Source organism: Neodiprion virginianus, chromosome 6 (genome assembly GCF_021901495.1).
Source record: "Neodiprion virginianus isolate iyNeoVirg1 chromosome 6, iyNeoVirg1.1, whole genome shotgun sequence".
In the NCBI taxonomy this organism is placed as follows: Eukaryota; Metazoa; Arthropoda; class Insecta; order Hymenoptera; family Diprionidae; genus Neodiprion; species Neodiprion virginianus.
Genome location: NC_060882.1, coordinates 22858321 through 22881870, shown reverse-complemented (window position 1 = coordinate 22881870; position 23550 = coordinate 22858321). Strand labels below are relative to the sequence as shown.

Below are 23550 nucleotides of genomic sequence, written 5' to 3'. Positions count from 1 at the left end.
CATAGAAAATTGAAGCTTCCGAGTGCCAGGTAATAATAAGGAAATAATCACATTTGCTTCCAGCCATCCTGGAGATAACCCATTCTACAGCAACATCGACAGCATGCCGGACATTCGGCCACGTCGCAAGTCGATACCCCTGGTCTCTGAGCTGGTACGTAATTTGCTCGCTCCTCCTCCTGTTCATTCATCTATCTATCTATCGATCTGTCTATCTTTCTCCGTCACTTCCGTTTTATCCGTCATCCCGACATACTCCGGCAGCCCACTTTCCCTCTCTCTCTCTCTCTTTCCGTCCATATCTCTGCATCTCTCTCTCACTCTTTCCATATCTCTCTCTCTCTCTCTCTCTCCTTCTTTCATCTCAGCACCTTTCCATTCCTCTCTATTTCCAGCCTCTCGATCCCTCCGTTTCATACTCTCGCTTAACCACCAGCTACTCGCCAATATTCTCTCTGTGCTATTGGAGACGATAAATTACTGTTTCGAATAACCACAGGTCTCGTGTCGATACCCAAGGGCAGTGAATTACCGATCCGATTTTTTTTTCCCCCCCGTTTTTTTGATTCTTTTTACACTTTACATTTGCTCGTTTCATTTTTCACTCTCGATTCAAGGCTTCGGGTTTGATCGGCGATCCGGAATATCTGGATGGTCGAATCGGACAATTCGACAACTTTCCTGCACGTGTACAACACGGATCTTCAAAAGTCCCTAAGAACCCGCTGATTATTATCGCGAGCCTGATCGTCGGGCTTACGTTGATGTCGTTCGAGGAAAAAAAAGTTTTACGGCTACCTCACCGTGATCTTCACTCCCTTGGTTATTGCAGCACGATACTCCCACTTCCCTGACAAGATGACGGTTTCCTCCAGGCCAAGGGTTTCCAAGGGCGTTAAGGGCAATGCGACTGAGCCCCCTTCGTGCGCAGAAAATGGCTCTTTCCTTCCAAGGCTAAATGGGATTTTCAAGCCCCTTTTTCAATCATTAGCGGGAATCTCGTGTAAGGTCCTGTGCCACAGCTAACTCCGCAATTTTGGATAATACACTTTCCTTTTACCGGCCTCGATTATCCCGGATATCATGGAATCGTTTCTGACAGTCGGAGTCGCGTGGAAGCAAACGAGCCGAACAGGTATGCTGTTCTGGCTTTTGACATTGCCAAAAAGGTCGTTGGGAATAATTTCCTCGCATCGGCATCGCGTTTTAATATCATGGATTTCCTTGCACGGATGCGCTTCTCGGCTGATTGTGGTAACGTCCAATTACGCCTTGTCTGAAACAGCAATTAACCACCGGCCTGGACTAGCCGTCCGTCTTGAAATTATACCTGCAAGAACCGTATATTGTTATGCATTCACGTGTATAACCGGTCCCCTGTGTGTCTGGAATCTGCATACCAAATGACGATCATTTCATTAAGTCTTTGTCGAAATGTACACGAACAGCGAAGTGGGTAAGCCAAATGGCGTGCCCAGGTGAATTCCGTAAACTGCTGAAATTACCCTCGGTAACAACGGTATACGCGTATTCGCTAATCTAACCGTCAAATTTCTAAATGTTGTGTGTCCCGTTTTCTCGAAACATTTGTCAAGCTCTGTTTTTACACTCACGTATAATCTATCTGTGCACCGCTCAATATGTTCGAGTGCCTCGAAACTTGTCTCCTTCGTACTTACGCGAACAGTATAACAGCTTGCCGATTTCTCTGTTAAAATTTTTCCAAATGTTTCGACGAACTACATTCGTATTTCCCTATATTTAATGTGTGTTCTACGTTTCAGTGTATCGTCGCACCCTTTACAATCCATTTTTCCTCACCCCAAATTATCCCTCTCGCTACGCCTATACGTCAACTTTCAACGGGAGATGCTTTCGTTTCGACGCCCTTGATCCTCAACCGTTCAAATATTGTTCAAATATTTTCCCACGAGACGAGACGAGTTAAAAAAAAAAAAAAACATGCAAAATGTGACCAACGTGGCTGTTGGTTTTCCCTGGGTCGCGGTACTCGATCCTTTCTGACGATTTAATTCGCGTCGATCAAGCGGGTGGAAAATTGCAAGAGAGAGAGTAACGCGTGTCAAAGATTTCGGAACAAAAGTCACAATGCTCAGAGTCAGAGACTTTCTTGCAATTTCGAACCAGGCTTTTTCGCCGTAGGCATTGATCACGCGTCCCGTAAATGTTGAGTGTCAATTGTCGAAACGGTGACTGTCTAATTGTTTGTTATTCACATACATTCATGTTCCATTGAACCACTCAACGATAATTAAGTTTCCCGGTGCCTATTTTTTTGAAAATTTCACCATATTTCGACTTAACACAATCACCGCATAGACCGGGATCGGATAATTAACGCATCTCCTAGGGCAGTTTATGAACGAGTTTTATTTCCAATAGCGGAACATTGTCTTCACTAGTGATAAACACGGAGACTGGAAATTGAGAGAAGAGGTACGTACATGCGTACCAGTTGAAGTGGTAAACACCCTAATTGCGAGTAGACGAGACACCGATTCGCTAAATCGTTGATTGAATAACCTATGTATTTGTAATCGCGGCTTTTACGGTATACCAGCCAATTAAACGAAAGTAGTGCTTATCTGCGCCAAATAGAACCTCTCTACTTCCAGTTTAGCGAACCATTAACTGCACCCGCAGCTATCATCGAGTCAATTTTTTTCCCCTGCACGGAGCAGTGTTCGATGTTCAACTGCAGACGTGCATTCATCGAAGATTTATCACTGTTCTCGTTTCCGAGTTTTAATTCATCCCCCCATGTCTGGTATTAGTTGCTTCCGTTGGATTTTTCAACACGTCAATTGACCCCTGCATCACAGTACATGCAATAGATCAGTTCGATTCCTCGTATTCTCGCGCGTAAATTCGAGACGCATCATTTTAAACGTATTATCGCAATTTTCATATTATACTCCCCCGGTCCTCTTCTCATCCAAATTCCCCGCGCTTCCGTTTTAATCCCCATAATCACGGTATCATCGCCAACTAATTAATCCTTCCAGGAAAACAATAATTGTTTTTTTTTTTTTTCCTCTTTTCTGAGTGTTTGTATATCCGCGTGGAACAAACCTTCTCCCGTAAGCATTTCAGTGTTGCCAGAATCAAAGAAAAAAAATGAATATTCACATCACCTCGGTTTGGCTGGAAAAATTATCGCTATTCTGCTGATAGATGCCGCATAACAACAACTTTCGCAAATTTTTATCGCGGTGAAAAATTGAAACCTAACGAACATCGATTATTTCCATCAGCCATACCGTGGAAGAAGTAATTTCATTTTTTTTTTTTTTTTTTTTTCTATCCAAGTTTTTTCATGTACCGTAATTTTGTAACTTTGTACTTCTGTAGTTCTTTAAAATCGCGTATATACATACATGAATATACGGATACAGATGTGGGCCTATTGATGTATGTATCTACGGCATATCTGTAACGTCCATGGAGAAAGAAACAAACTCATCAGCACATAATTACTATTCTTGTTTGTTCTCTGTGGCGACCGTTGTACTCTCTCCAACACACCTGAACCACTCACTGACCTCTCAAATTCAAAACTCTACCTCCAGGTCTTGAAGGTACAAAATCAATGAGTCCTTACCAAAATTAATATACGCATGAGTTATTGTTGGGGTATTGCTGCATGCTCAACGAACGGGGCTTTCCGTTGCATTAACAACATATCCGTAGATTGCATTGAATGCGTATACTTATACATATATAATATTAAAACTACGTCGTAAATTTCCCAACGCACCTTGCAGTCATGGTTCAAGTTTTATTTTTCCACCTTCAAGGGCGTTTTTTCTCGTTTCGCACTTGGCGTGACGAAATTATGGAATGTTTGCAAAAACTTTCGTCGCATGTGGGCAAATGTCTAAAATTACTACCGCACACAAAACTTGATCTATACAATCACATATAAATATGTATGCACATATACACGATTTATATGCATGAGTGCCAATTGTATACGGGACTAAACTTAGCCGAACTGTAACTGCAAGATGCCAATTCATCATTCGTACAACGTGCTCGGCATAATTTATCGCAGTTTGTACAACAAGAAACCGCCCCGAGAACGCTGTATTATTAATTCAAGTGATTAGACGACGGTTTGTGAATAATTTCGATAGCAATGAATCGTTCGAAACGACGTCGTTATCGTTTTTCCAAACTGTTCGCTCATCGTTCAATTTCTTTCGCGCAAAATATATTATAATTCTCATCGATGAGATAATTTTGCTTACATGTATTTGCTACTTTGCTTTTCTACGCGTATCCAATACATCAAACAGCATGAATTTTTTATGTATACTTGTCCACGTATGATGTATATACATATTGTATAAGTCAGGGCCGCACGACTCCACCGAGAATAAATCAATACCGTAAGCAAGGTATTTTATTTTTCGCAAGGATGGCAACGCGCGATCAGTACTTGAGTGCAAGTAGCAAGAAAAAAAAAACATAAAAATAAGAGAAAGCCGAGGTTAAAAGTACGACAAGAAATCGTCACGATCTTTGATTCGTAGTTGACGATGAGGCGGCGAACTCTGTTCATCTCCGGTTACGAACTTTGCACGAGTAATTTTTCGCAGTGTCCGATCCTTGCACAAAATAAAATTCATTGGCTACAGGTGTGCCAAATCGCTGCTTTTATCTTTCCGCCATTTAACGCCAAACTAGCTGCTATCTTTACACAACTTATACTAGTAGGTATATGAATAGAGAATATGTATCGATCTCCTCACCTGCAGATTTTCGATCGAATCGAAGACGAATAAATAGCAATTATCTCTGGTAGTTAGACGGAACGACGCGATATTATGCCGGGGATTTTTGAAGCCCAACTTCCCGGGTGCTTGGGACAAAAGTGGTGTAAGTTGCAGGTCGAGTCAAGGCCTGCAAAGAATGCCAAGTAGAGCACTTTCGAGGAATACAGCCAGTATGTGACATAGCTATGCATAGGTAGGCGTGTGTACATGCATAGGCACACTCACAACTATACATACGTCGGGCAAGATCTTAATTGAAATCTCGAGGCTCGAGGCTCTGCTCGCGCTGCGAGTCACGGCATGCCTAATTGGTCTAGATTTTTACCTTATTGTTAGAAACCTTTGTGTTATCGATCTATCGTTTCGTTCCTATGCTTACACATATACATATAGATATTACGTATCGATGTAGAATTTCTCACTATTAGGCATATAGCCGATGTTGACGCTTCGTAGATTCATATCGATGAATAGAGGAGACACTCAATTTGGAACAACGACACGACTGCTACTCATACATATGCGTATGGAAATTTTTTCAACTAGCACTCAGCACGTCATATTCTCCCGGACATCGCTACGCCTCGCATCCTATCAATTGATCCGTAAAATAATCATCGGCAGATGTATGATGAATTGCGTGGAATATTTTATTACGGATCAGAGTCAACAAGGGCGATCAGCTTTGACCGGGAAATGGCGCGAACGTGTTTCATATACGCTGTACGACACAAAACAGATTATAATCGAACAGCGATGTAATTTTTTTTTTTTTTTTTTTACAATCATTCGTTTCACCCACACTTCTCTTGTAATATATGTATTATTTCATGCATAGGTATATATAATACATATATTTTCACCCTGTGTAGGTATATATACGTATATATCGTAAATACTCTTAGGTATATATGTAATGCAATTGTTATTATGTGGCTATAGCATTGAAAGCCCGTTGGCTACAGCACGAAGCGACACGTTGCTTTATCTCGTCATCTTGTTTCTACATATGTAACAGAATTCATTTTTAATAACGCGCTCGCTTCATCCGATCTCAAAAATAATTTGGCAATCATATTCGAGTTTTACATTAACAATCGCAAAGCTAGGTTCACCACACATTCACGTACGTATTTCGGCTTGGATTAAGAAAAAGAAGGGATGCAAGTTTTTAAAGACGTTCATTTCTTATTACCGCTGTATAACGATTCGCCGATTCGCATATTATGCAAGTATCGCTGTGCAACCGCAATATTTTATACTCCGGTACTTTTTTCGTTATTTACCATTTCTTCTTTTTATTTTTACATTTAATTCTAGTGAAATTCAAACTGTGCACCGTAGATTCGAAATTCGACCAGACCTACTTCTTCTGAGCATTTGTTATTGCAAACATAACTGACGCGCAGCTACGGAAATTTCCGTTGCTGAGCTGTGTTTGTGTTTCTCTGTCCAATTTTTAATCAGATCAAATGGATCGTGTAAATATTTTACATAGAAACTTTTCAATCCTGTTATCTTATTTTCTTTTCCTCTGGACATACGTTATACGTATAAGTTGGACCGATCTTGTCACAAACTCTTGACAGGAACTTCCGTACATACGATATGCCAAACACATATATGCATAAGTACACATTATGTATATAGTTGTAATTTTCTGTAAACTTATATCGACCGAAATTTGCACAATGCGAAACGTCTGTACATACATCATACTATACATATGTATAAAGTAATTACTGAATTGAAACTACATATGGCTTTTCTATATACTATATTCTTCGACTTGTATTTAGCCTCGAGTCTTAAAAGTAGATACTGTTATACTCGACTATACTTATATATTTTTGGGCACTATAGTTGAATTCGCACGCGAATTTATCGAAAACGATGTGAGAAAATTAATTTTCAACATTCCTCAGACAATGGCAGCGACGAAGAGAAACGCGGGACTTACTTCAGCCGTTCCTCGAGCCACCCTCAACGACGAGGATTTGGTAAGTCTGCTCACCTAATTTATACACAATCCTTAACCCTTATGAAAATAATTTCTTTGTAACTCTCAGAGCTGTGAATAACGCATTTCAACCCTTCTATACTCACGAACACATTGCCTTAAACCTAGAATCAATTCCCATGAAAATTCAAGAAAGCCTGCGACATCAACACGTACGATACAGGTGTGCGTATAAATCCTGTATACCACAGGACAGGTTAGCGGGGTACGTCTTGATTGAAGATAAAATTAAATTTCCTTGTCAGGGGTAGTAAGCTTTATCCAGAATTAAGTTAAATCTAACACACGACCCCCCGAAATGAGGATAAACTTATTTAGTTCGTGGTAAATTTATACACACCCCGATCTGGTGAGGAAATTTTAATTAGGAAACGCAGGATCCGAATCATTGCGATTATGAACAAACTTTGTGTTATGGAGTGTGAAAAAACAATTTTGAGCACAGCTCAGAAAACGGTATAATCGTATCACTTTCGTTGATTACTGTTTTCGCGCATGCACGGCATACACCGGCGAAATTTACAAATTTTTCACTTATCCACGCAGGTATATGTGTGTATATAAATTTGACGGGTTCTCGACAGAGACTTGATACCGCACGTGGCGTAACTTAATCACGGAATTCGCAGTTTACGGTTAAAAAAAAAAAAATTCTCGCCACCGCTGCGTCCCGTTTTATACTCAAGTTCCGCCTACAATCCTTATTCGCCTTTTATCGCAACTCGTGTTTATCGGCGGTTTTCGCAATCACGTATCTCTCTTTCCGGTCCGATTTGACGGTGAAAATAAAATTTCGTATTTACCAAACTGCGTGTAAATATAAACGTACGGCGGCGAACGCGTCGTAAGTAATAATTTAACGCGAAAACGCGAAGGTTTCGCATATAGCTGTTTACTAATGAGATTATTCTATAACTATATTCCTCGTGTAATTAATATACACCAAAAGCACTTTGGATTCCTCGTGTGATAAATACCACGTATACACCTGCTGTTACCTGTTACCTGTTATACACGACACGCCTCATTTCACTTGAACATAAAAAAAAAGTAAGGTAAAAGAAACAAGAAAAATTGTTATCAATATAAATCTACTTGTATAATAATATAATTTGAAAGGTTTTAATTAAAATATCAATCTTTTCTGATATCTACTATGCTGCGTTTTATGCTCATTACCACGCTGTCTCTATTTTATTGCACGTAAGTGTGTCTCGCTCTCTGCAAGGTCTATAGCAAGTTTATTATATTCATAATGTATAGAAAATCAAATTAACAACCCCCCCCCCCCCCCCCCCCCGCATAGAAAATACTAAGTAGGTCTATGAACAGTAGATTAAGATTCAAGTTCCTGTCAGGAATAACTCCGTATTCTACCTATACCACAAATTATAGGTATAAAAATAGGACCTTACATAGGTAGCGCTAGGGTAACGTATCACCTTCGATTTTAAATTTCGTCGCACGAAAACAACGCGATGGCAAAAGTTTGCTGCAACGGCCCCTGACGAAGCAGCATCGCCTACCCAAGCCAACAAGCTCAATTACACCCGCACAGGGTGTAAATATTTTTCCGTTTTCCATGTCAACCTGCCGTGACATCGAAATGGATTATATTGCCGTAAATCGCTCTTCGCCCGCAGTAGTCGCCGTTCAATAATCAATCGACTTATAAAAGCATGCATTATCCGGCCCATTCATCTATTGTTGAACAGTCGCCGTTGTCTGGTCGCATCAAAATCATCCGCATTTCCGCGTATCGATCCTAGCAATTTACATGAATTTTTTATACATCTTGCGGTATTGATATACATGTATATATATCAAATTACATATGCTTGTTTACTTTCTCTATTGCTCTGCGAATTGCAATTTGAAAAGTGGCAAACTTTTGCCAACGATGCTGTAGTGTAACGAAATGAACTTCCGACGAGAAAGCTTCGTCTTGTGAAATTGGGACGATAGTCGAGACGCTCAAGTTCACGCAGTACGAGCCGTGCTTTTTAGGATATCTTTAATGCTTTTTCCTTATAGTTTTAGCAAAAAGGTCAGAGAAATTGCGAAATTCTTTTCAAGACGATTCGACACGTTTTACTGTTCGATCGGAAATGCTTGCCTGAAAAGTCTCGCAACTTTCTCAAGCCATCCCCAAAGCTAACATTACTTATACATATATAATACATATGTGATATATATGTATTGGCAGACATGCAGGCACCGTTTGCCATGTTACCCAACTGTAGAGCTTCCGGTGTGAGATTTTTGCCCTTCGAATGCTTGCGTGTACGTGTATTATATTCGTATACATGCAATTTAATGTCTACGTGCGTGCGAATGTGAATATACGAAGGAGAAAATGAAGAAAGGGAAAACGAACGGGGCTGAATTTTTCATGAAGGCAAATTCGCGGGAACGTAATCGTACCCCGTAGCGAATGAAATACATTTACTACCGGAACAACAAGTAACATTGTAGGTATTAGTTCGAGTCGGATAATTTCTTTCATATTTCCGCTGTATATTTCAATAACGACAATTGAATGTTTCGCACATATGTACGATATTCATGAGCAGTTCCTCACGGAAAAAGTAGGCGATTGTTGCCTTTGCAAAGTGTAAAATCCAGTATATTCGGAAAGCTTTGAACGAGGTGATAAAAACACCCTTATGCATACACCGTTGTAGTCTTTTTTCTATTTTGTTTTTTTGGAATCGTTTTTTCATCCGGTTGACGGAGATTGAAGGAGAATGAATAAGCGAGTTCTTTTCACTCGTTTGCAGTTAAAAAAATAAGCGCTCCCATTTTATTATTTTACGTCGCAATAAATTTTGACCGTTAAAAAAGAACAAGAAGAAAGAGAAAGGAAAGAAACACCACAAACTTGTATTTTATCACCCTTTCTCGGAGTTACGTCGTCATTCTACCTGTGAACGATAAAATCTTTGTACACAGTACACTCACCTTTCGGATGTTGAATTGAAACATTCAATGGCCGTACGTTGTAAGCTCCGTTTTCATAACGACTGGAGTTGAAATTAGCTGCGGACGAATACATTCGCTAAAGCGTGAAAACGCGAGGAACAATAACGGCGAGATAATTCAAATCCAAATATTCTGGGGATGAGAGTTGTTGAAATTTGAGTTTCCACCATCTCGAAATCAGTTACAAGTCACTTTCTTTTTCTTCTTACATCCACTTACGCGAAGCTTCCATTGAAATATGAGCTTTTCAATAACTCGATAGATACACATGTAACACGGGAGTAAATTCTAGTCGTTGCCGAGCCATCAGCTGCGATTGTGCGTGACTGATTGTGAGAACGTGACGCTGGCGAGTTAGACGAATAGAATCTAGGGTACGGAAGAGACGAAGGAAGAAAAAAAAGAATCGGAAAAAGAGAATCTTGGAGAAACAGAATACGCCTTGACTCGTTCCTATTTGCTAAAAAGTTTTGCGCCATACCATGAGATCATAATTCTCAATCCTCCTGCGCTGCAGCCAAGAATTACGGAACTCACATTTATTAATATATTCCATTCCCTGCTCGTTTTTCTCGGTTTAAGCACAGATTATCTATTCAACGCCAAACTTTGAAAACTCCGAGCTGTAGAAGCAAGACGTCGCTTTAAACTAGCGTCGTCATACGGGCGAGAAAAAAAGTGAAAAGCAAATGAAATATAGAAGAACGAGTCCAAGGCTGTCTGTCACCCGTGACTAGGAAGTAGGTATCGCGCCGATATTTCAACTAAAAACAGCAAATCGTTCTCTTGACTCTCGCAGAAGATGCACGTCTACAAAAAAACGCTTCAAGCTCTCATCTATCCAATATCATCGACGACGCCGCACAACTTCGTACTCTGGACAGCAACCTCGCCGACCTACTGCTACGAGTGCGAAGGTCTTCTATGGGGCATCGCAAGACAAGGTGTTCGCTGCACCGAGTGCGGGGTCAAATGTCACGAGAAGTGCAAGGACCTGCTCAACGCCGACTGCCTGCAGAGTGAGTTGAAAATAAAACTATATTCGCAGATAGATTATTTTTACCACCTATTTCCGTTGTTCCGGTTTACCGAAATTCATTGTTGTCATTAGTCGCGTCTTTGTGCGACACTCAAATTTTCGTTACAACCGCTGCATGCTTCCGCTGACGGCGAGAGGGAGTTTATGGAGCTAAGCAATCAGCGTGACGGGAGCCATTTGTTTAGGTGAATTAACGATTTAGGAATGACGGAGTGTCTGGGATACCCTTTACACACGCACGACCCCCGATACCACCTTCTCGAGATGTTGATTAATCGTTCGCACCGGGATACAAACTCGACTCAACTTATGGCACAAACGAATTCCCGACAGATTCGTGAAAGGCGGCGTGTGTGCCGAGGGGGAAAAATATACGATTTATCCACATTATTTCGAACGTTATTGCCGACTTGTCGAAGCGATTTTTCAACCTTTTGTCAAGTCCCGCATTCAACGGTATATAACTCGACCGTTTAAGCGGCAACTAAATTCAATCCACTGAATCAAACGCGCGACTACCGGTTGAAGATTTAAGCAAATCAAATGCCGGTTATAGATGAAGCTGCTGTGAAGCTGGTGGTCTGGGAAAAATCGAACGTCTCCTCGGTGCAGACACCATTGGCTAATTATAATCTAATCGACGATGAGACACAGCGATTAAGAAAACGACGAATTTACCCGCGGGCGTGATAAACCAAGAGCTAAGTAACTTTAAAGAAACATGACTCGGGGCAAAGGAAATTTCACCTGAAAAAGTTTAGATTGTTATGGTGGTTCAAATTCACTACCAACAATAAGTTTTTCGAATTTTCTTCGATAGCCAGTCTGTCTGTACCTTAAATTGCAGGTTGAATGTCTGTTCCAAACAACAATACTCTTTGTCCCAACAACAAGCGATTCGGACCTTCTTGCATAACATCGAACAATAGCATCGGTCTGGACCTTCAAACGCAGTAGAACATCTGCTCCGAACATTACTGTCTTCCTGAATAACATTATTCTTGGATATGAAGGTCGTGAACATCAAAACACTTTTTTTGTCTTAACGTTTCGGCCCGAATGGAGGCCCTCCTCAGAACAATTTATTTAGAACATCTGATGATGAACTGACACTTTCAAATAACGAAGAAAAGGCACCCACTAGTATGTAGTGAATGCGTGTTAGACCACTACACACTGGACGTTCCACACGTTCAAAAGTGCTCCAGACTCAAAACCTAAAACGTTCGTTGTGTGTTTTTGTTCAATTAACAACCAGGATGAATGCTTGGGAGTTTCGTATCGCTGTCGTAGCGTTTTTTAAAAAATGAACTTTTGCGTTTTACTCGGTTATTCTAACACGCATTCACTGCATACTAGTGGGTTCCTTTTCTTCGTTATTTGAAAGTGTCAGTTCATCATTAGATATTCTAAATAAATTGTTCTGAGGAGGGCCCCCATTCGGGCTGAAACGTTAACACAAAAAAAGTTTTTTCATGTTCACAACCTTCATATCCAAGAATAATATTATTCAACAATTCACCAAGGTCAAGAAAAAATCGTCTTCATTACTGTCTTCCATTCCTTTCGTAATGTGGAATTGTCATATTTGAATTGGATCATTCGGAAAGTGAACGAGAAAGACGCTTCAGTTTCCGATGAGATTTCAACGCACGTAGTAAGACTGTCAATGCTTATCCTTGCGCTGCCGTTTTGTTTTAAAAGTCATTTCCAATGCAGCATGTGTTTTCGAATGTACCGATGTGAAAGAGAAAGTAGCACTTTTCTCAAATCAAAAGTTATCTCTGTTCAATGAAAAGCTGGAAATTCGTGTCGCATTTAACTTGGAATACAGCGACGTTCTTTTTCCGGAAATTGCGTCTGAAAATGAAGGATACCATAGAACTTGTCGCAAACGGTTCATGGAGATTCCAATTTGTTTTTTATGTAAGCGTCTACGCAACAAAGTAATACTTTTCACGAAGAAAAAGTGAAAAAGAAAACATCCGTGCTGTGCTGAATATCAAATACAGAGATGTAGTTATTTCCGAATCAATTACTGGATACGACGGATATCATTCAAATTGTTGGAAACTCCTCACATCTATTCCGAAGAACTATCAGGAAAACTATCACGAAATGAGGCTGAACCACAGATTCTGCCTGTCGTGTAGCTGCAGCCAGAAACGCAGTTCTTACCTCAGGTAATCGAAAAACTGTTCGTCGTTGTATAATATTCCGAGCGTTATTTTCGTGTGCATTTCAAGTAAAAATTACGTAACAGTTGAAAATTTCTCCATGAATTGATTTCGTTCAGGTTTTCTCGTTTATTAATTTAATCACTCTACGAGAATAATGTCCTGTTTCGCACTTTTGACTACTCATTGACATTCAAGGCTTAGACCGATGCTATTGTTCGATGTTTTACAAGAAGATCCAAATCGCTGGTTGTTGGGACAAAGAGTGTTGTTGTTTAGAACAGACATTCAACCTGCAATTCAAGGTCCAGACAGACTGGCCATTTAAGAAAATTCGAATAACTTGTTGATGGTAGTGAATTTGAACCCGAAGTTGAACGAAAAATATAAAATGCTTTCTTCTCTTCACAAGCTGCGGACGTATAAATCTGATAAAAAATACTTTTTTACCACCCAATAATTTCCGCATTCGTTTACAACTGTTGACTCCCTTAGTAGAGTTATGATTTTGCATGAACAGTTGACGGAACACGTGGAAAAAGTATTCGCAAATTATCAGAAGTGCACTCAATCACGTCGGTATGATAAATAGATAAATAAATTTTCGCACGATGAACTACCTCTGTTAACCTTTAACGACCTTTTCTCAATTCCATCCGTAGTTTCGAAAATTTGATAATGATTAGGTTATAGTATTTTTCAAAATATGGCAAATTTACAGTTTTTCCCACCCGCGTATATCTTATACCCCCAGTCCGCTCTCCGACGATCCGGCATTCACTTGCAATTAAACCATGATAATATTAAACTTTTTCAAGCGACAATTCCCATGCACTGAGTCTTGTTCCTTGAAGGTTATCCAACTCTTGGTTCTATCCAAAAATAAACGTTCCATCAAAATCGAGCTAAGCCCTCTGCACTTCCCCTCGTTTCCGTGGGAAAAGGACGAACGCAGCGTTCAACGAAGTTGATAGTTCGTCTAACTGATTAAACGGTGAAAAACTTGTTCACCCTGCAGTTTATACATGGACCTCTGGAATAACGGGGCAGCCCTGCAGGCTCCGTAGTTTTAGCCACAGTTTCCGCGAAACTAGAACTGCAACGGGTGCAATTCCCGCGGGAGACGTTGATTGAGATCGGGTCGAGTTTATAGGCTTTCGGCTCGGTGCAGATGACGCAGCTTCCGGATGCAATAGGGTCGTGTAAATCCTCGCCGCGCCCTAACGTTTGATGGCAGTTGATCGATTTCCCCGCATTCTCCTCTATCTCTCTCTCTGTCGTACGTAACGTCTAGCCGAGGTTCGGGGCCTAATCAATTCTATTCCGCATCCACCGATTTCACCCGTCGTAATCTCACCGCAGGCAGGCGGAATACGCGACAAGCACGTGTGTTGTTCCGATCGAGAAAGGGTTGTGAGACAACCGGAGAAACCGTAAAGTACCGTGAATTGTTTTTATATTCTCCGCCCAACACCCGCCGCAACTCCGCGGAGAAATCAGAGAGAGATAGAGAGAGATTTTTGAGCTTCTTTCAACGCCAGAAAAACCATTGCAGGCTTCCTCGGTTTATTCCGTTCGGATAGAAAAATGTATCAGGGTCTCGTGTAGATCTAGGTCTTCCGGTTCCGTTTAACGACGCGGATTTTATTGTGCCTTGGAAAAGATATTTCTAGTTTTTACGTCGCGCCGTTAAACCGCCGCAGGATATTTTTTTCATTTTTCTTACCTCCTCGTTTTTTTCCCCCTTCGTTTTTGTTTTTATTAATTGTCTTTTTTGTAACCTTCCTCTGCCTTCCGGGTCAAATCCACGATACTTGCCACTGCCGCAATATATAGACCAACTTTTCACAGTTCGTTGTTTCATTTAGATCTAATTAGCGATAGCAAAAATTTTACCGGGCGCCTCGAGTAGACGTGAATAATAGAAACGGTAGACCTACCGCCTATCGAAAATTGTCGGCAAAAAGTAAAACGGCTTATTCGCTATATTTCTAACCTCCGACTCACGTGAAACTTACATTTCTCAACTGCCTGCAATCTGTCTTACGTGAGTCGTGATAATCGCACCTCGGTGGGTGTAGTCGAAATTTGTCGAGCTTCCAATCGCCCCAAATTTACGAAATAGCGTTACAACTATATTTATATATATACGAGTTTTTTTTATTGAATTTGGGCAAGCATATACATGTATAACAAAGCGATTCGGCAACCGCGATAAAAACACGTAGTGGCAGCGTAATAAAATTATAAAACTCTCCAGCTCCGCGACCCGTTATTCCAGGTCTTTCTTAATGGCCAGCGAGCATTAGAATGATTGGTATACGTAATTTCCGACCCAGTTAAGCTCGGTTGAAACAGGTTTCGCCGAAAATAGAACTTATTAGGCTCTCGCGTAGCTATACGCAAGCCTGTACATACCCGTACATACGTACGTACATCCTGCACCGGTATGAATGTGTTACCGCTTTGCCAGTTGCCTGGAAACATATTCAAGCGAGCGAGGAGGCGCACCGGAAAATTAGAGATGCCGAACGGCTTCTGGGTTGAAAAAAAAGAGGATAACCACTCGCGATGTACGTACGTAGCAATGCGTTTTTACCGAGTACTGCAGCCTTGGAGTACAAGCCTCTTCTGGATTCTTCTCTTTTCTCTACCCTCCTTCTCATTATAGCGCAGCAATTTATTCTACACGTCGTTTAAAATTGGCAAGGATTTGGCGGATAATTATTTGTAACGTGATCGATTAACTCTGATTGCTGAAAATGAAAATTCAACAACTCGGTCACTCGGCGACGGTTAATTCTCGGTTAAGTGGTAATTGGCGAAACCGATCAATCGTGTACCGACACTTTACACGTCTGCTTTAATCGCGAACTAATTCGGTTTGTCGATCAGTGATAAAAAATGATCTACGTACGCGGTGTAAAATGCACGATCAATGCATCAACGTTGTGAAAATTTCTCGCTAATTTTCGAGGACAGATGTGCACGTTGTAGAGTCGTCATTACTACAGTAATCTGCTGATTGAATCGATTTAGAAATTATAAATTCAAACAGGGTTTAATTATTTCTGTAACATGAATCGCGTTGATAGTTATACACAATTCTATTTGTCCGTAAAATTGTCGTGGAATACTCACGCCGATACAAGAGTTTCGATTAAATATCTGTGCTCAATTCTTTGCGGGTTAACCGCGTATTGTAAAAACGATATTGAACTTCTAAAGAATCCCGCAGCGGTAGGTATGTAAGAAATGTATAAAGAATGGAAAGGCGAACCGAGAAAAAGGTTAGCTAATCGTGGCTTAACGTGCTTGCAGAACAAATAGCTACCACTTCGAAGGCCGCACGTGATTGATGTACATGCAATAATAAAGTCCGACCTGAACTTGGGTTCGATGACTCGAACTCACCCCCGGTTATCGGGTTGTAATAACCAGCTTTTCTTGCCAGCGTTCGATAAGATCCACCGTCTCGTGTTCATTCCCATTGTAGTTGCAAGGAGAGTGAAAAAGGAGAAGGGTGGAAGCGGTAAGAGATAAGAACCGGCGAAGTGATTATTGGCGGCGCATCATTGCCAGATCGTTTTTGATTCAAGCAACGGGAGAACCGAATTCGCATTCGAGTGTTGTAACGTTTTATCTTCGTTGGGTTTCAGGAGCTGCTGAGAAGAGCTCGAAACACGGAGCCGAGGACAAAGCGAACAGCATAATAACCGCAATGAAGGAACGAATGAAGCAGCGAGAAAAGGAGAAGCCGGAAATCTTCGAGCTTATTCGGTGAGTGTCATTAAAAGTTGGAAAAATCTTTCCATTAATCAGACTTTAATACGTAAAAATACGCGTGATCCGGCTACAAAAGGGGAAACAACAAGAGACGAAAAATTATCGAGCGATAAACAATTGTCGTCCGAACCGGTCGATTTTCTTTTACTCCGAGCACACTCGGAGTGTAAATTATATCTGTTACTTTTTCTCCAAGCCAAGCCGTTGATTTCGAAAGTTACGACGACCTTTCGTCGACCTCGCGATCCGCCTGCTTATACGACTTACCAGAATTCCCAGGTTCCACGGTAAATCGACCTAGGTCGAAAAATCGCGCATAAAAACCTTGATGGACTTGATGAAAATTTGATCATACGTCTTCGAGGCAGTTTCCTTACCCGCGAGCACAACCTCGAACCGAGACGGGAATGAAATTTTATTTATTTACAAGTAGATAAGTAATCAAATTCCCAGTAGCCTTCTTTGCCGGAAGTGCTCGCGCTCAATGTCCAGGCCACGCGTAAGGCTTTTGGATTTACGTACGATACACGTATGCACGGTCCGTCAACGTACGGCGATCAGCATCGCATGCGGACTACGTATAAGCAAATGCAATCATCGCACCGCGTGGCTTACGGATAAAAATACGCAGCCCCCCCAAAAACGCGTCAGAGTTGTCACGGATATGAGTTTATACGCTGAGTCAGATTTATGAAAATTGTCTTCGGCGCGAGGCGGTTCCTTTATTTTACCTCCGAAGATAGCCGGCTAGCCTTACATATACAACCTTTTCTCCCTCTTGCCCGGTCACCTCGGAACGGATAAAGTGAGCGATGCTTTCCGACGCGAAACGTAATAGCCATCAGCGGCTCGATACCTTTCCTTTTACCACGGGGTGAAAGACTGTTCTCCTATTTCAAAGCCTCTTTTCGTGCCAACCTAACGCCTCGCGGCCGAAAAGGTCGAGACTCTGAATCGGACGGCTTCGGACAGAGAGAAAATAAAAATATCAAGCTACAACGTAGAGTTGCACGCGGATCCGATATTCGCCGGTTAGTAACTTGAGACAGAGGATACAGAGTAGCTCTGATGGCCGAGACAACGAGGCCCTGGACATTTTTCTACCTCGGTGTAATGAAATGATTTTTGAAATTGAGAGCAAAGGCGTGCAGGATTTTACTGGCATAATATTTTTTGCTGGCTTTGAGGCTGTTTTCAGACCTTCGCGTGTTAATCCAGGATTTACCCTTTGTTTAAGCTCGTTGATCAGGTACGAGTTTTATCCGCTACAAAAGGGGAGGCGCGAACGAGTAATTCCATTGTTCATACCGCAAGGCGGCGTGCAAATAATATGCTTGGCTTGGAGAAGCGCGCTCGGTGGTTCGAGATATCGTGATGGTGAAAAATTAGGGAAGAAATCGCGTTTCGCGCTTTCGACGGTAGTCCTGGATCAATTCAACGGGACTGACAAAGGATTTCCACTCCTTGAATCTTTTTCTACCTTGGGTTAGTCAAAATTTTACACGCGAGGCCGGTCAGGGTTCGATTACACTTTTTCATTATTACACCGCGATGCCTCTCGAGCCGTTGCTCGAGTGTTACACGTATTGTCGTGACTTGTAAGCGAGGCAATCGCTTCGTCGCATCCGAACCCCCGTCGATCCCCAAACGGATGCGCCAAACCCGCTATCGACTAGTTCATAATGGCATAATAATTGATCATAAGCCTGAGTCAATTGCAAACCAATCAACCCGTTCACCTATGTTTCCATGGATGTATTGTGTAAATTTCATCGGAGTCTAGGTCGGTGTTTGGAGTAAGTGAAAAGGCCCACATCAAACATATGAAGGAGATCAACCAGTCGGTGTTGGACGGCACCAGCAAATGGTCAGCGAAGATTGCTATTACAGGTTTGTTAGCTGCAATCGAAATTCCGCTATAACGTCTCGTCGTCTCTCATACATACATATTTATATGTATATATACTCATAGATACGTTGCTCGGTGTCCATACTATACAACATTATATACCTATATATATATATATATATATATATAGTACATTACGCTGAGCGGCTGCAACCCTCTGTTATATATATATACGCAAAAAAAAAACAACCTTATAGTACATTATTTATAATGTCACGTAACTTGCCATGATGTTGGATGTTGTCTATTATATGTATTTATATTTATACGTACCTAATCGTATATTATTAAACGTCGGACGGGGGTAAGTCGGGGTAAAACTAGACATTTGGATTGAAGAAGAGGAAAAAAAATCACGGTATTGAACATATCGCTGCGGATGAGATGACTTTTGTGTTATAGATATAGGTAAATAGTTGGGCTGCTATACATAGATATAGGTAAATGTGAAATCGTCGTTTTGGGGGTAAAACTTCCGCACATTTTTATATAAGCTTACCGAAGAGCGCGGAGTTGATGAGGGTAAAATGGGACGGATCGGACGAAGGCTCCGGAGCAATTTTGAGTGACAACAAAAACGATAACGATACGCTGCAGCTGTTCACGTTTCCTTTTGTTATTTTCCCTTGGCCGAATTGCAAACGACAAATTGCACGCGATTAACGCTGATGATGACGTATCCCAACTTTGAGCCGGAAATTAAAAATCTCTGAGTACCGTCAGGATTTACCATGTTCAAAAATCAAGTTTCGCTTTTGCATTTTCTTTAATCGAACGTTCTCTGGGAATAATTTTTGTGCCTGGTTGATCGATTATTCGATATTTGGACAATTCGTGTCCCGTTTTGCCCCCACTTTCCCTTAAACGTTATATAGTTGTGTCGTACCTCGATGTGCTTCGACTGTATTTTGGCAACTGCAATTGTTCGCATGGGCGGCGGGTAGAATTAACTCGGCAAAAGTTTGCAGCACTGCGGAACGGGTGAAATTGGATGAGCATTAATGAAATTGCCGGTAATTTTATACATCGAGTCAAATATCCTCAAATTACTGGCTACTTTTTTTTCCCTCGCGAAAACTCGCCGATTATCTCGCCAGGCCAATTATCGCGTTTTGTAATTATTATTTTATTTTCCTACCCGAGACTCGTATCGGGGAAAGTTTTACGGACGATTTGATGAAATTCGCAAGCGTACTAGGTACCCGCTTGTTTTTCCCCGCAAATAACCATGCTCTCTAAACTTTTTCAACTTTTTAATTATACTTTGAACGTAACACGCGTTTCTCTTAAAGTGTCGAGAAAATGAGACTGCGTTATCGGTGTAATCATTGTTAACTTCAACGTGCTGCTCACAAGTACGAACGAACCAAAGTACCCACTCTGCGACGCACGTGGGTATTTTCTGTTTAGATGTTTTTTTTTATTTTAGGACGATTTAAATTTCACGGTAATTTCACTAATTGCAATTCATTAAAATTTCTCCCGACTTTGATAAACCGCGTGATTAGCCCCCTTTCAAACAAAACTCCATTCAGACGATAAGTATCTCACGAGACAGAGTTTGGATGTCACAAAGGGGTTGGATATCGAGTCAATTACCGTTCATCGACAAAAGAGATGTTGCCGTTCAAAATACGCAGCTCAATGTGAAGAGAAAAAGTACCAAGTGTAGGAAATTGTCGGATATGATACGTACTTACACTGTTCGTGTGCTTGGGATTGGAAATTGGAAATTTTTTCCTTGCTAACAGCTATTTTAGAATCGTTCGGGCACGTACGGTTATCGGAGCGTAGATTTACGATTATAACACCGAACGTTGTAGAACCTTCGATTGGCTGAATGACAGAAATACTCCAACGGGGACCGACTGATCGCGGATCGGTGCAAAGTGAGGATCCGCCGTCTTTGTTGACTCACAGCAGAACGGCATTAGACGCAATACGATCCGGGGAAAGCTTAGAAACGCAAATGCAAGACCTTAATGCTTCTTTCTTCGTATCAGGCATGCATAAGCGTGCATGCACGGCACGTATTCCGCGTTGGTACGTACCAACAGCAGACGACGGAATACACGCTGGCTTTAAAAGCAATTATTGTAAAGGATAGCATCAGCGAGAGCCGAGGAAAGCCACGCCTGCACCCCGAACACAAGAAGCGCCATCGTTTTTCTTGCACGTTGCTACTCCACTCCATCATGCTCGTTGGTCGCATTTCAGTCTTCTTCGGTCGAATTTCTTTCTCTTCAAACTCTGGCTGCATCTTGCCGAGAACTAGTTCCCGACCAAGTTCGTTCCGCGCATTTCTACCGGATGAAAAGACATCAGTTGTATATGAAGTAATCATGCCGCGTCAAAGTTACGCAGAGTCAAGAATTCATTCTTTCGCTGTCTAGCTTTGATCGAAAATTCATTTAGGTCACCGGGTGTAAAAACATCAACATCCATCGACCAGCGCGAAGGTATAGAACACGTGATCACCCGTTCTTAAATTGTAATCTGCCTCTTTTGCGGTCCGACGTTTCACATCTGCGGCTGGACTAAGGCGGCGGTAATTTTCGTTCACTTAGCGTCGGTTCTTACCGTAACAATTATTTCGTCGGACATAACACGAAGGCGAGTTGGCAGCCAGCCACCAACCGGGCAGCAACAAGTATCCACATACCTACTCTTATTCAACTGCAGGGAGGTCTATCTTTCACGCCTCGTCTACGAGGCGTGCACTCGTGACAGCGCGGTTAATCGTTAGACCACCGCCGATGCCAGCCAAGAGTGGGTAATGCTAATTTCCTAATTGTGCAGATAACAGGTGGTCGAACCGCTTTGGGAGTGTGCCCAGGTGGTGGCTTTTCCTCGGCGAGTACGCCGAGCCACCTCCCGAGGTCTTCGGGATCGAGTCGACAAAAAAATAGAAGACCTTCGTACTCGATGTTTCTGGTATCCCGTTAAGTGGCTACCACCCCGCGTTCTCGCCTGTGTTGGTTCGGTCGATGCCAGGAACACACCGCAACGTGCATTACCCCGACATTCAAGACGCGAGATGTTTCCTCTCGAGCGCGGAGAACAGCAGCCGTTGTCGTTTAATCGCGCAGGCGGAACAACTACCGGAGTCGAGTTTTTGGCGGAATATTTTTTACGTTTCATGAACCCTGGTCGGCGTATTCCGCTAAATATCGATCGTCGAATATCGCGCTACGCGAACGTAGCGCGTTGGTATTGGTTGCACTCCGTTGCGCGAGATCGTCTGGACATAAATTTGATATCTTCTAGAATGTTGGAGAAGGTATTCGCACACGATGTCACATAGGACCAGCGGTGCAGGAAACAAGGTTATGGAATTTCAGATTCAACGGACATTAGCGAACGATGTTGGGCGACGAAAAGTTACACGTAAAAGCTCTTTGCTCCGAAAAATAGGGGCGCTATAATATCCGATTTACCAAAATCACCTCGCCGCAGGCTGCGTGCAGGCCGTTGTTACAAATGCGTGAGTGTATAATATAAAGCCTATCTGGTAAACTGACCTTTTTGTATAAAGCGGCCTGGTGTTCACCACGGCATTTTACCGGTAATGATGTAGCTGCACCTATTGACCGACACTCGCGCCTTGAGCCGTGGCTAATCGGGCCGGGTAAAAAGTTGGAGTTAAACGCGAGGCGCCTGTTGTGGGCCTGTTGTGGGTATAACGTGTATCAAGCGCGAGCCATCGAGGTACGGGAAATAGATATTCGCAAATCGTCGATCCGTAATAATCACATCGCCGTGTCGCGAAGCCACGACGTGACGTGTGACGCTTGTTTCGCATACCTTCGTGTGCGAGCATTATAACCAATACCCACTTACAAAACCTGCATTGAAACCCGATGAAAGCGCCAAATGATTGATTGATAATTACTGCTGCAGGCGTTGTCCGCCAGGGGTTGATTGATTACGTAATTTCTCTTCATCTGTTTCTACGATCTACGATTCATTTTCAAGCGAATATACTTTTATACGGGCACCTGTGTATGTCGGCTGTATATCGATGTTGTGCTGATGTTCGTGCAGGAACGATGTCTAGACGGTTATATTCCGGACACTGTAAGTAGGTGTCGCCGTGTCGCCTCCGATCATGCGGAATTCAATTTTTCCCATTAACAACCTCGACGACATCGTTCTCGGCTAACTACTTGCAAAGATATCTGTGCATCTCCCCCTCCCGCAGCGTAAACATCACCGATATCAACCTGATGCTGGCGATCGTCGAGAGCGGCTAAGTCCTCGTCAGGAAAAGTGAGAAAGGGATTTTTAAATTGAGGTAAATGAATGTTAGATGACAAGTAAATTATTCTTTTCAGCACCACCTTTTCAGTGGACCCCGACACGCACATAGACACCCTCGAACAGGCCGAGGAAATCGTTCTGGAGGGGACTAGCAAGTGGTCCTGCAAAATTGCCATCACAGGTGATCTTCGAATTAAGCTTGACTCTAATCTTCATCTTGGATCTAATTTTCATCTCAATTTCGATGCCTTCTAACAACTATTCAACCTACACTGACCTGGATTACTTCAAAACGACACAAACTGGCTACCGACATATTTTTTATTTTTTTTTCAAATTTGAAACTCCGATACACGACTTCGATAAACTGACGATAAAACCGTTCTCGTGATCGTAGTTTGTACCCTGAGCATTATTAGGTCATTATCAGGTGCGACATGGTAAACCGAGCGACTGAGACCTGGGTCGGAATCACAGCTGATAGTTCGGGCTCGCCACACGGTTGTCGACTTTTTATTCACAAGATTTACACTGACACATGACGGAGCAAAAGCGCGACACAAAATTAGTAATCAATT

The 23550-nt window shown here is 42.0% G+C and overlaps 1 protein-coding gene across 6 annotated transcripts in view; it reads left to right on the top strand.

Moving 5' to 3' along the window:
- LOC124307594 (uncharacterized) overlaps positions 1-23550 on the top strand; it is a 99298-nt gene that overhangs the window by 56378 nt on the left and 19370 nt on the right. For 2 of the 6 annotated variants that reach the window (XM_046769434.1, XM_046769435.1), the window contains exons 4-10: positions 64-154; positions 2404-2457; positions 3591-3599; positions 6725-6799; positions 10601-10820; positions 16677-16797; positions 23047-23153. In XM_046769434.1, the coding sequence (XP_046625390.1) occupies positions 64-154; positions 2404-2457; positions 3591-3599; positions 6725-6799; positions 10601-10820; positions 16677-16797; positions 23047-23153 (677 nt within the window). The remainder of the gene's footprint in view (positions 1-63; positions 155-2403; positions 2458-3590; positions 3600-6724; positions 6800-10600; positions 10821-16676; positions 16798-23046; positions 23154-23550) is intronic. The other 4 variants (XM_046769436.1, XM_046769438.1, XM_046769437.1 and 1 more) reach the window with 4 other exon arrangements.